The sequence below is a fragment of the Protobothrops mucrosquamatus genome, unplaced genomic scaffold (genome assembly GCF_001527695.2).
Source record: "Protobothrops mucrosquamatus isolate PMUCROS unplaced genomic scaffold, P.Mucros_1.0 scaffold549, whole genome shotgun sequence".
NCBI classification, from domain to species: Eukaryota; Metazoa; Chordata; class Lepidosauria; order Squamata; family Viperidae; genus Protobothrops; species Protobothrops mucrosquamatus.
Genome location: NW_015386853.1, coordinates 498,673 through 511,281, shown reverse-complemented (window position 1 = coordinate 511,281; position 12,609 = coordinate 498,673). Strand labels below are relative to the sequence as shown.

General features: G+C 38.0%; 1 protein-coding gene across 1 annotated transcript in view; it reads left to right on the top strand.

Moving 5' to 3' along the window:
• ATP8A2 (ATPase phospholipid transporting 8A2) overlaps positions 1–12,609 on the top strand; it is a 339,208-nt gene that overhangs the window by 325,768 nt on the left and 831 nt on the right. Inside the window, exon 36 of the mRNA XM_015817039.2 lies at positions 5,556–5,647. Within this exon, the coding sequence (XP_015672525.2) occupies positions 5,556–5,647 (92 nt within the window). The remainder of the gene's footprint in view (positions 1–5,555; positions 5,648–12,609) is intronic.

Sequence of the window (12,609 nt, the reverse complement as noted above, 5' to 3'; positions counted from 1 at the left end):
GCAGATACTCTAGCTGCCACTTTGATTTTAATCAAAGCATAACAAACCAGATCTTTCCTCATTCATGGTTCAAAGCCTGAGATCCTTTTAGTCTCTAGATTGAAACTAACTGATAAGACACAAAGTTGTGTCAGGATTGCATTGTTTGCATTTCTTATTATATCTAATTCTATGCAAAGAGTGTATACATGAGCAGCCTTGGAAACTGTGTTACTGATCTCTTTATTTTGACAGTATATAGGACTATCAATGCCTATCTAGTTGCTAGAAAAGAAAGCCCTGCCCCTCCTCCTACATATAGCAGGTATCCTTGCTGACATACTTTGGTGCTTTGGGTGGCTTCCTAATGATACAAACATCCTCAGTGCAATAGTCTTAGTTCAAGGAACAAAGGAAAGGCAGGCCCCAGCCATTAAATTAGAATTTATATTCACATAAGAACAGCACTTCTTCCCACTGTAGAATCACGGAGATGGGATGTATCATTTTGTCACAACTGAGTTATATGCTCAGAGGCAGTATTTCTCAATCTTGGCAAGTTTAAGATGTGTGAGAAACATTGGCCTAGATTTACATTGGTCTTTTACAGTCGAATAAATGGAATAAACAGGGCCCAGTATAAAATGGGAATTATAACAGAATCCATTAAGAGTGCAAAGTTATAACAAGGGACTTAGAAATAGCTCCATCTCATTATTATTAAGCCAGGGTCCCAGATCTAATCCAGAGTTAGGTTTTCTTTCGTTTGTTTTAAAGATCTGGCAACTTTACAAAAGAAAAGTTGACAAGTAATTCATCCTTGTATTTAAATGAAAAAACTCCCTAAACTGCAGGTATTAATAGCAGTTTGAAGTAATTAAACAAAACCATAAAACCCATGAATTTACCCTAGAACAGTGATGCCGAACCTTTTAGAGACCGAGTGCCCAAACTGCAACCCAAAACCCACTTATGCATCGTCAGGTACTGGGTGGGTGTGGCCATTGGGTGGGTGTGGTCCATTGGGTGGGAGTGGCCCATTGGGTGGGCGTGGCTGCAGTGGTAATGGCAGACTGGGTGGGACTAAAAAGTTCAATCAATCAATTCCAACTTTGCAAGATCTTTTTGTTTTCCCACAAGAAGTTGAAATTGACTGATTGATTGAATCTGGGGCGACAGCGCGCATGCCCACAGAGAGGGCTCCGAGTGCTGCCTCTGGCACCCGTGCCATAGGTTCGCCACCACTGCCCTAGAACTATTTTTAAAACTATTTTTTTCATATATGATTGTGAGAATGTGAAGTGCCATCTCTATATTCCTTTCCTAAAATTTTATTGGAACTTTACTTCCTGTCACAATCAGCTGGTAAGTATGAACAAAAATAAAATCCTGTCTCCCTCCACCAGCTAGGGTTGCAATCCTGTATCTGAATATAACTCACATTGAAAATAGAGACACCCTTTTTAATAGACATAGATAGGATTTAGCGATTACTTGACATTCAGAAGGAAGTATCTGTGTACATACAGTAAATATCTGTGACCATAATGTGCAAATGTGTGCAGATGCTGGAGGGGTTTTGTGCCATCATTTTTCACTCCTAATGACCACATAGATATGATGGATAGATAGAGGTAATAAAGATATAAAACATTTTTTTATGCAAGTTTCATTCCTTAAACATGCCATGCATTTTGAAATGAGCATATACTCATTTCAATCAACAATCTGTGTATTTAGTAGAGAATATCAATTATTTCATGGCATAGCAATTTTTAAAAACAAACGTTTTACAAAGAAAACTTTTCCTGCCTATCCCAACATTTTCCTTTTCTTTTTGGCTTAATATTGAATATCTCTATCTTTTTCTGAGTTAAGGTCCCCAGGCTGTTGCTGGCCCATTTCGTTCCTCCAGCTTCTGAAATTCAAAACACATTTACTTGAAAGCAGCTCCTGCTAAAAAGAATAAGAAAGAAGCAATTAACCACATAACACAGTGATCCTGCTCATTTGGATAAGGTTTGCCTAAGAGAAGACTTCTGTACTTTATAAGTGACCCCGGTTTTTAAAAAGTTATCTACAAATACCCAGCTAGCATTGTTCTGAAAAGCAGTGGCTCTTCTTTTTGTTGTGGAAAAGTGATGGAGAAGAATCAGCAGAACCTGAATGGATGGATGCATGCAGTTTCTACAATATTACATCTCTCCGTCCATCCATCCATCCATCCTCCTGCGTCTATCCACCTTAAGACTCTATGCCCCATTTTTATCATCAGCCAATTAGTGAACCCTGGAGGATATTCTGGGTCAAACTACAGCAAGTGTCTTGAATCCTCATTAACACTAATTAGCACTTGGTAGGTTAATTGGTGGTGAATCTCATCTTTTTTTAATTACTCCAACAAATAGACAGTGGGACCCTGTGGTCAGGATTGAATTATTCTGTTTGTTTTGATGCTCTTCCTCTGAATGTGTCAAGACAGATGTTGCTTGCCCAAGCTTAGGGATCCATTGCTTTGGGGGAAGGAAAGGAATGGGTCTATAAGACAAAAAAAAAAATACGGCTGTTAATTGGGAACTTGGGTGATGCCCTGGAATTTTTATTCCCACCCCACTCTCTTTCCTTGGTAAAATTGGAGGAATTCATCATCTCGGCATAAAAAATCATCATTAAAAGTGAAATTTCCCAATGTTTTTCCTCTTTGTTACTCCATTATATTTCATAAGCTATAGAAACAAAGATAAAGACTTTCTTGAGTCAGATTTATTTCCTAGTAGATACCAGAACATGTCCATGTAATTTTCTGTGCAACAGTACAGAAGTGGTGTGCTATGGCATTCTTCCAAGTTATTTTTTAAACATGAAAAAAAAATCTGATAATTGGTAAACGCTGCCCAATATCCAAGCAGAAAATTACAATTTTCAGAAATATTTTGTAGACGAGGAAGATTTTCCAGATTGTTTTAAAGACCTTTACCCCTTCTGTTATTGTTGTTGTTGCTGTTGTTGTTGTTATTCCTGCATCTCTGTAATTCTGCTATCTTGTTTATGTAAAAACTAGTTCGGGATTGAGGTTTGTCACCTAAAGAAAAGAGCAACATGTACTAGAACAGGGGTGTCAAACTGCCGGCCCGTGGGCCGGTTTCATCATACTGGAGCCGCGCCCACCCCATTGCCGGCAATGGCGAAAAAGCTCCGATACGTTGCGCGGTGTCACGCGACGTCGCGAGTTTGACATGCCTGTACTAGAAGTTATCGTGGGGACTTTTGATGGATTAGGTCAGGGGTAGGCAACCTCGGCTCTTTTACGACTCATGGACTTCAACCCCCAGAATTCCTGATTCAGCATAGCTGACTCATGGACTTCAACCCCCAGAATTCCTGATTCAGCATAGCTGACTCAGGAATTCTGGGAGTTGAAGTCCATGAGTCATAAAAGAGCCGAGGTTGCCTACCCCGGGATTAGGTGATGCTTGATGATATATTTTGTGACACTTTATCGAGACTTGACTGGATATTGTGTATCAGTTCAGTAAGGCTTTATGAATCATTGTCACAAGCAGTCCATTCTCCATGATACCCAAGGAAAAGACACTTGTATGGCTGCAGAGGAATATACTCATAATTTGGGGGCTGATTTAGTGGCAAGAAGAGGACTTTAAATACTGCTTTATACTGAGCTCCTGAAAAATGTATTTATTCTTGCATGCTTTATGCAGGTTTCTGGGCTTATGTTTTATCTTATTTGTGAGAAAATTGCAGATACAGTTTACATGATAAACTATGGACATATTAATGAATTTGTTGGGTTTTTCTACTGGAAGAAAAATGCTACGGGTTTAGGCAGGGCCATTTTCATGACATGAATTGTTTAGAGTACTTCTCTAATATGTTTATTGTTAGTTTAATGGAGAAAGAAAATTATATATTTGAACCAGAAAGGAAACAGAAGAACAGAGTTGTCCTGTATTTGACCGAAGATGGATTAATCCAGCATCCTGTTTCCCACAGGACTTATGAAATGGATACAAATAGACAAGAAAAACTAGTCATGTCCCTCTCAATTAATGTATCCTGTTAAAACCATCCAGAATGGTACCTACCATTACATCTTCAATAACTTCCACAAAACAATTATGCTGAGGGTCAATAAGTTCTTAAGAGCTGTGGTGGTGCAATGGTTAGAATGCAGTATTGCCAGCTAACTCATTATTCACTGTCAGAATTTCGATTCTCACCGGCTCAAGGTTGACTCAGATTTCCATCCTTCCGAGGTCGGTAAAATGAGGACCCAGATTGTTGGGGGCAATATGCTGACTCCGTAAATTGCTTAGAGGGGGCTGTGAAGCACTATGAAGCGGTATATAAGTCTAAGTGCTATTGCTATTCTATCTACATTGACTCTCCCACTGTCAAACTTCACTGAGTGATCACAGGTTTTAATACAATGAGATATTGCAAAAACGTTTCCCCACATTAGCCCTAATATGTATTAAAGAAAACCTTTTTCTCATGGGAACCCTAATCTTCTTTTGGGGGGGGGACGTATTTCAAGACACAGCTCTGGACTACATCTTCCTTTTTTCATTTTCCAATGAGCTCAGCAGAATCCTTAGCAAGTTTTCTTTCTAGTTCAGTATTGCTGCTTTTGTTAAGAATAATAAAAACATAGTTTTTCTTTTATCAGTGTGGCTTCAACTTTCATGTACAGATAGTTCTAGACTTACAGCAGTTCATTTAGTGACTATTTGAAGATACAACTTCACTGAAAAAAGTGACTTATGACCATTTTTCACATTTATGACCATTACAGCATCCTCATGGTCACGTGACCAAGATTTGGGTGCTTGGCAAGTGGTTCATATTTATGATGGTTACAGTGTCCCCAGACCATGTGAACACCTTTTGCAGCCTTCTGACAAGCAAAGTCAATGGGGAAACCAGATTTCACTTAACAACCAGGTTATACACTTAACAACTGCAATGATTCACTTAACAACTGGGGCAAGAAAATGGGGCAAAACTCACTTAACAAATGTCTCATTTAGCAACATATATTTTGGGTTCAATTATGGTCATAAGTCGAGGACTACTTGTATAAGCCCCAGACCCATAAGCATACTGTGCTGTTCCTGTGTAAATAGTTAGCATTTGTGTTTGAGCTGACTGAATGTGCCTGTGCATGTAATGAAAAAACAAAAAAGGCATTTCTTGTAATTAGATCATCATCATCATCATCATCATCATTATATCCAAGATGAGTAGATCTGAGCAGGACCAAATACAAGTATAACACATATATTACCATATTTTATAATACTTTGTGCTGCCTTTTCCTTTTATGGTAGCCTTGACACCACAGTATGCAATGCAATCTTCTGGAACCTTAATGTTAACTTGAAATACTAAATCCGTACATCCACATTAGAATTCATTAAGTTCTTCTTTATTCTAAAAATGTATTAGAAGAATGGAGAGAACAAGTTCTGCTCTGTCACAATGAATTTCAATTTTTTAAGAGGGCGCTTCATGATCTACCTCTAGAGATTGACTTGACTTGACCTTTTGTCTTGCAGCATGAATGAACGTGACCATTTGTTAAAAAGGCTGGGCAGAAAGACCCCTCCATGCCTCTTCCGTGCTCATTCCGTCCAGCAAGGAGTGTCACGTAAGTATTATAACATGTGTAGAGTGTCTCAGTTCTGAAATACCACAGAAGTAAAAGTCTGCCTTGAGCTTGCTTGTAAAAACTCTGTGGAAAAGTACACACAAGCAATACATGGCACTTTATGTGCAAATCAATGTGTAACTTCACAAAACAAAGATTAGATTCCAAGAGGAACTTGATCAAAAAATAATGTACAATTGTAATTGTAATTAGTGTGTGTTTTACAAAAATTTAAGTAGGTCAATGTTTGTAAAATCTTTTCATTTTCCATCTCCCACCCTCTTTATTAGGAGAAACATCCCAATGAAACTATTTCTTTAAACTGTTATTGTATTTGTAAGCTATTGCTAGTGAAGTATAGCACATATGAAAGGGTTTTTAAATGAAGCCTTTGTATGGCAGAATTACACATTTGTTTTACAATTTTCAGATACGGATTGTAATTTTTTTTAACCTGGCAATCTCATTGCATTCTGGTTTAGGTACTACTTCAGTGAAATAAACTTCAGATAATTTCCTTAGCATTAATTAATATACATCTTGATTTTTTTTCCATACGTAACTGCCCCCATTATGTTACTTAGATTGGTTGGGGATCCATGGCTATTTGAAAAACTCAGAAAACAACAGCATAATTATTGCTCCTTGAGATCTGAGTTCCTATTTGCCCTTAGAGAAGAGTTAGTGTTAGATACATAGGCTTCAGAAAGATTTTTTTTAAAAAGTGTTCCAGAGCTAATTGTGTGAATTCTGATTAATTTAATTACCCTTCTTCCATAATTTCTTGCATTTATAACCTTCTTTTCCTTCAAGAATCACAATACCCTATCATCTTCTTCCATGTTATTCTTATAAGGGTTACATATGTTGAGAAAAAGTAACTGTCTAGTGATGGATTTGAAAGAGTACGTGTCTCCCACTAAAAGCAGTTTTGCTCTTACCTTTTAAAATAATGGCTCTTCATGATGTTGCCTTTGTCTCATCCCCAATTCATTAGACAGAAGCAGTTTAAAGGGTATTTAGCAGTTTTTGTTTTGATGTTGGGTTTTTCTTTTTCTTCCAACACAATGTTTTTGCTGTTTTGTGATCAATAATGGTACAATCTACCATCTCCTATTGGATACTGCTGGTTATGAGTAGGTATTCTTTCAGTCACTGGATACCTCCCATTCAACAGAAAAGAGTACATACCTAGCTTTGGAAGAGACATCTGTCCACTTCAGAAAGCATCAAACAGGCATGGCATACTTACATACTTACATACTCCAGATTCTATTGTCTTCTGTTGAACAAATATTTAATCTCTTTTTAAATACAGGTTCAGTGCTTTTTTGAAAGAATGTTTTATTTCTGTTTTTTTTTTTAAAAAAAAAAAGCTAAACTTTTTTTTAGGCAGGATATGATGTCATAATTATTGATTGGTATTTTTGTAAACAACCATGACTCTGAATGAATTTAGTGGCATAAAGAATCAATCAGTCAATCAATTTGATTTGAAAAGATGGGGTTTTTTGGGGGAAGGAATTTTTTTCCCCCTCTGAAGGCCCAACTTGATTTGCCTAATATCTAAACTCTTCCTTTATCAACTTTTCCCCACACACCAAATATAATTCTACTCTCTTAACTTTTCAGAGATTTAGCATGTTTCAGGCAGGCAGAATCCTGAAAACCTTTATATAATTGATTTCCAACATTTTGTTTGGGTTGATAAAATAGAAAGATTTAAATAGAAATCTTCAAATTCTCCCACTGGGTTTGTATTGAGTCTTAATCTGCCATGGAGTGGCCCTCACCCTCCACAAAAGATGGTGTGCGATATAAAATATTCACCCTTATACAGAAACCTGGATTAAGTTTGCTGGAGCTGGACTTGATTCTAGCATTTGGAAAAACAAGGGAGCTGCTTCAGAGAGCTATTACCGGAGGACACTGTTAATAAAAATAGGGAACACAGCTCCATTGCTATACTCAATTTGCCCTGGCCTTTGAAAACTACCCTGCTGCCTTTAGCTATAGAAGAGGAATTAGAATCAGGATTAGAAGAGAAAAAAAAGGTCTTTACACATGCTACACAACATGCCCTGTAAGGCTTTTTGTATTCTTGTATTTCTGCGCATCTCACATATGGGATTCCAGCTCAGAAGTTATTTGCAGATGCTGTATATACAAATGTAAATTAATCACTGATGGTTTGTACCTTCACCTTTTAGTTCTGCACTGGTTCCAGAGTAGATTCACTCCTCTTTATCATGACTGTCCATGCTTGGGTGAAATTTGAGAGACTGCCAGCACAAAAATCCATGCATGAGGGGTGGGGGAGAGAGACTATTCCAGCCCATGAAAGAGCAGCAGAGAAAGACCTTGTGCTCATAGATATTCTCTATAAGGTTGCCAAAGTCGTCCCATAACATTTACCAGGTTGCTGAGCCAAAGAAAGAAGAAAGAAAAGGGCATCCATTCAATTCTGTTAGCTAATCCCTCATAAGTACTAATTATGAAGAATTGTTAAAGGAGCCAGTCCAGGTTCAGAATAATTGCAATCATCAGTCTGTTTTTCTCATGACCATAAATTTTCATTGTAGTTTTAAAGCTCTTTTTAAAAAAAATGTTTAATACTGATCCATAGTCCTCAGTAACTTCAATTACCCCTTGTCAAATAATGTTATAGTACAGAATACAAGGAAGGGGGGAAAATAAACAGTAGATTCCTTTTAACAAACAGCAGCTTACATCAAAAGAACTTTGTATTATATTGGAGATGGACTATCTGGTTTCTATAGGCAACTTTATGTTCGCAGAGAGATCTTTTGCCACCTATTTGGTTCTATGCTCTGCAAGAGAATCCCCCGGCAAGAATCTTGTAATTAAAAAATTAAGCAGGAAGCTAATATTCAGCAGAACACCAGTCTTCAGTATTATTTTTATTTCTAACAACCTTTGGGGGGCTGTGAAGACCTATTGACATTCTTGGGAAATAAAAAAAATTGAGTGGTGGAGAAGGAGAGGAATGGCTGACGGGCTTTGATTTTAAAAAAAGGATAAAAATCTAAAGAAAAAAACTATTCAGAAAACAGACACAAATAAGCTGGAGTGTTAAGGGCTAATTAGGAGTAGCCTGAGTAGTTTGTCTCCTGGTATATGGATATTTTGTGCTTGGCCATATCTGCCGTAGCAGCTATTTTGTGACTAAGCATGCCCTTCTTCTCATGGCTGCCATTTTGAAGGGCATCCCTGGAATGTTCACAAAGGCTATCAGCTGGAAAATATTGATTGTATGCAAACACTCTGTAGGGTAAATTAGTATTTTTTTGGAAAGGAGGATAATTCCAGGGAGACTTGTAAGCTGAAGACAGAAAAGGGGAACTGTAATTTAATGCTGTATCCTGGAGTTTGCCTAATAATAGTAGTAACAATGAATTTGCATAGCACTGGATTCCCAGCAACTCTGGACAGTAAGTAAGACAACATGGAGAAAATAATTTAAAAATACATCAGTAAAAACAGGGGAAAATGTGGCAAAACTGGGCAATATCAAAGAACAGACCCACATTCCCCAGAAAGAGGTTCATCCTCCTTTGCCAAAGAGCTAGGTTTTCAAGGCCCTTTGAAACACCAGCAGAATGGCGGCTCTCTCAGTTGCAAGGGAACTTCATTCCAGAGGTCAGGGGCTATGACAGAGAAGACATAATTGCAGGGTCCTGATAGATAAGGTTGCTTAAGCAAATGGACCCAGAGAGTACCAACTTTGCCAGACTGAATTGGCTGGCAGATGAGAGGTGGTCCTTTGAATAACCAGGTCTATGCCATATAGAACTTTACAGGAAACAACCAGCACCTTGAATCACAATTTGATGCGAACAGGTAACAAGTGCAGCCTATAAAGCAGGAGTATTAATAGGCATACAAAGGCATGCTGCATTCTGGAGTATATGAAACTTTCAGATAGTCTTCAAGGACAGTCCCACATAGAATGTATTGCAGCAGTAAGCTGAAGTTTGGGGAAATATTTAAGAAAATCACTGGAGGGTTGGGTTATACTACATTCCAGATTCTGTTGTAAATAGTATGTTCTGTTTTTAGCATATTAAAGAATAGGAGTGCAATTTTAATGGCTTTCCAAAATGCTTGACATGGTTGCCATCCTAAGCATTCAAATGAAAATTGATAGCAGGACTAAGTTTGATTCCTTACGCTGGCACCTGTTTGACATCAGTGTCAAATAGTGGGCTGCACAGTTAAATCCTGCTATATGGATTTTTCATTCTCAGCTACTGTATGAATAACAACAACAACAACAAGAACACTTTATGGTTTCCTGTGCATGAGAAAGTTTTCAAAATACACTGGAAGCATCTTAGGATTCATCTCAGAGCCAAACTATGTAAACCACAAATTATGACAAAGGCCAATTTACAGAGCTGAATCTTTTCTTTCTTTCTTTCTTTCTTTCTTTCTTTCTTTCTTTCTTTCTTTCTTTCTTTCTTTCTTTCTTTCTTTCTTTCTTTCTTTCTGCAGTCCCCAGTATCAGCAGATAAGCCCATCTTCCTTCTCTTCACCTGCCCTGCTGGACATCTTTCCAACCTGTAATGATTGCAGGTGATCAGAGCAATGGAAGTGATGACTCACAGAGACAGTTCATGCCTTGAGCACTTCCTGAAAGCTCAGGAGAAAGCAATGGACACAACTTTCATTGTGATGCATGAAAAGAGAAGGATGCCACAGTTGCAAGCACAGAGAAAATTGGACAGGAGGGGAGGAAAAGAGAAGCTAACTCTAGGACACGGGTGTCAAACTTGCCCTGTCACGTGACGTGTCGCGACGTATCATGACTTTTTTCACATTGGGGTGAGCGCGGCCTCCACATGATGCAACCAGCCCGCGGGCCGGCAGTTTGACACCCCTGCTCTAGGAAAAGTCAGGGGATCCCCTCTGCAGCAAAGTGCTTCAGAACTTCTTTTTAAATTTAGAAGATTGGGTGAGAGATTAAACAGCATTTAATTCAGTATTTATTTTTAATCTGTACTCAGGTTTTTAAAAAAATCATGCATAGGTAGCCTTAGCGTTTCAAACAGCTAGGGATAGAAAAGTGGGATTGAAGGGTTGATGGCAGCATTGATTAGTTCTGAAAACTAATGGAAAGGGGAGGTTAACGCATAGCAATTTAATTCTTGTCTACTACAAAAAGTTTTTCCATGTTTATCACTTGCTCAGGTCTTAAACTTCAGAAGCTCTATCTTACAAAGTCAGTACTACATTAAAGATTTTTATTTGGTCCACAACTGAAAATCTATGGATCATTCCTTATCTAAGACATTTATTGTCAGGGGTCATTCTTTCTTTTTTTTCTTCCCATGATTGCAACCTCTGAATCATTCATGGTATAAATGGTCTCCTGATGCTATTCTTTCTCAATGTTTAATTTTTCCCCAGGCTGCACTTAAAACAATGACCACAGTTGTTATATATTCCTGGATAAAGTAATAGACAAAATGAATGAATGTGTATATGTGTGTGTGTGTGTGTAGGCATTTGTGTTTTTTTAATCTGTCCTTGAGTTGTAACTACCATTGGAACCAGAACTTCCATCGCTAAGCAATGCAGTTGTTAAGTGAGTTATGTCCAATTTTACAGCCTCTGTTGCTGCAATAATTAAGCAAATCACCACAGCCGTTAAGTGAATCATGGTTGCTAAGTGAATCTGACTTTCCCCATTAACTTTGCTTCTTGGAAGCCACCTAGGAAAGTCACAAAGAGCGATCATGTGACCCTGGGACACTGCAAATGTCATAAATATCCATTAGATGCCAAGTACCCGAATTTTGATCATGTAACTATGGGGATGCTGTGATGGTCATAAGTGCGAGAACCCATTGCAAGTCACTTTTTTTAGTACCATTGTAATTTCAAATGACCACTAAATAAATGGCTGTAATTTGAGGACTACTTCTGTGTTTGTGTGTGTGTGTGTGTGTGTGTGTGTGTTTCAGCTGAGATTGGTTTCAAAGGATATTTGTCCCCTGTTCAGTTGAAGTACTATCCATACATCTTTGCAGCAAGACCTTTACTGCCTCCATTGCCAATCCCTGTCCTATTTGTATGGTCTCCATTTCAAGTCACTGCAATCAATTGATTTCCCTCTAACTTCTTATTCCATCTTTGGAATTTCTCAGTTTAAGGCAGAAGAGCCTACTTTAATATCACTAAACTACGGTTGACAAGTTTGTTTCATGTATGAGATGAGGACAAGTTTAATACAGTATCATGGAGTGACAGTAGAACAAAAGTGTTACCAGGAGATGCTTTTGCTCTGTATTATTGAAAGTGAGGAAAGGCCTAAAATCTGGTTATGCAATAAGAGAGAAACAGAAGAAAAAAAGAAAAGAAATTACAACAAAATAAAACAAAATAAAAATTTACCAAGCAGGATAAGTGTGAAAAAGAGCGTTTGCACATCACCATCATGTCCAGTCCCTGATCTCCCCAATTTCCATTCTTTTGTTCATACCTGCCAATGTCCATATGCTAAGAATAAGGAGCAAAAATTATGCTCTGCCCCTTGGGGACCAATCTTAGATTAACAAAAGATCCTTTCATCCCTACTTGATGCAAAAGGCATATAACTCAATTGCTTACACAAATGCATATACCACATCTCTCTGTGTTGTGTGGAATTTTAGTCATATGGAGAAAAAAAAATCTATTAGTTCCTGTGAGGGAAAGCTAAAGCTTCCAGCCTAGGATGTTTAGGGGACAAACTTCACTGATATAATACAAAATAAAAATGCGAACACCAGGAGAGTATAAGACAATTAAAAGTTTAGTAAAAAACCTTTAAAAACTTTTAAAAGCATACAATCATAGGGGCCAAGCTTTCGTCGGATCCTTCCGACATCCTCAGGGCACAAAGTCAATCAATGGGAAAAGCAGTTATAAATAAACCGACGCCTGCATCCGGGCCCTAG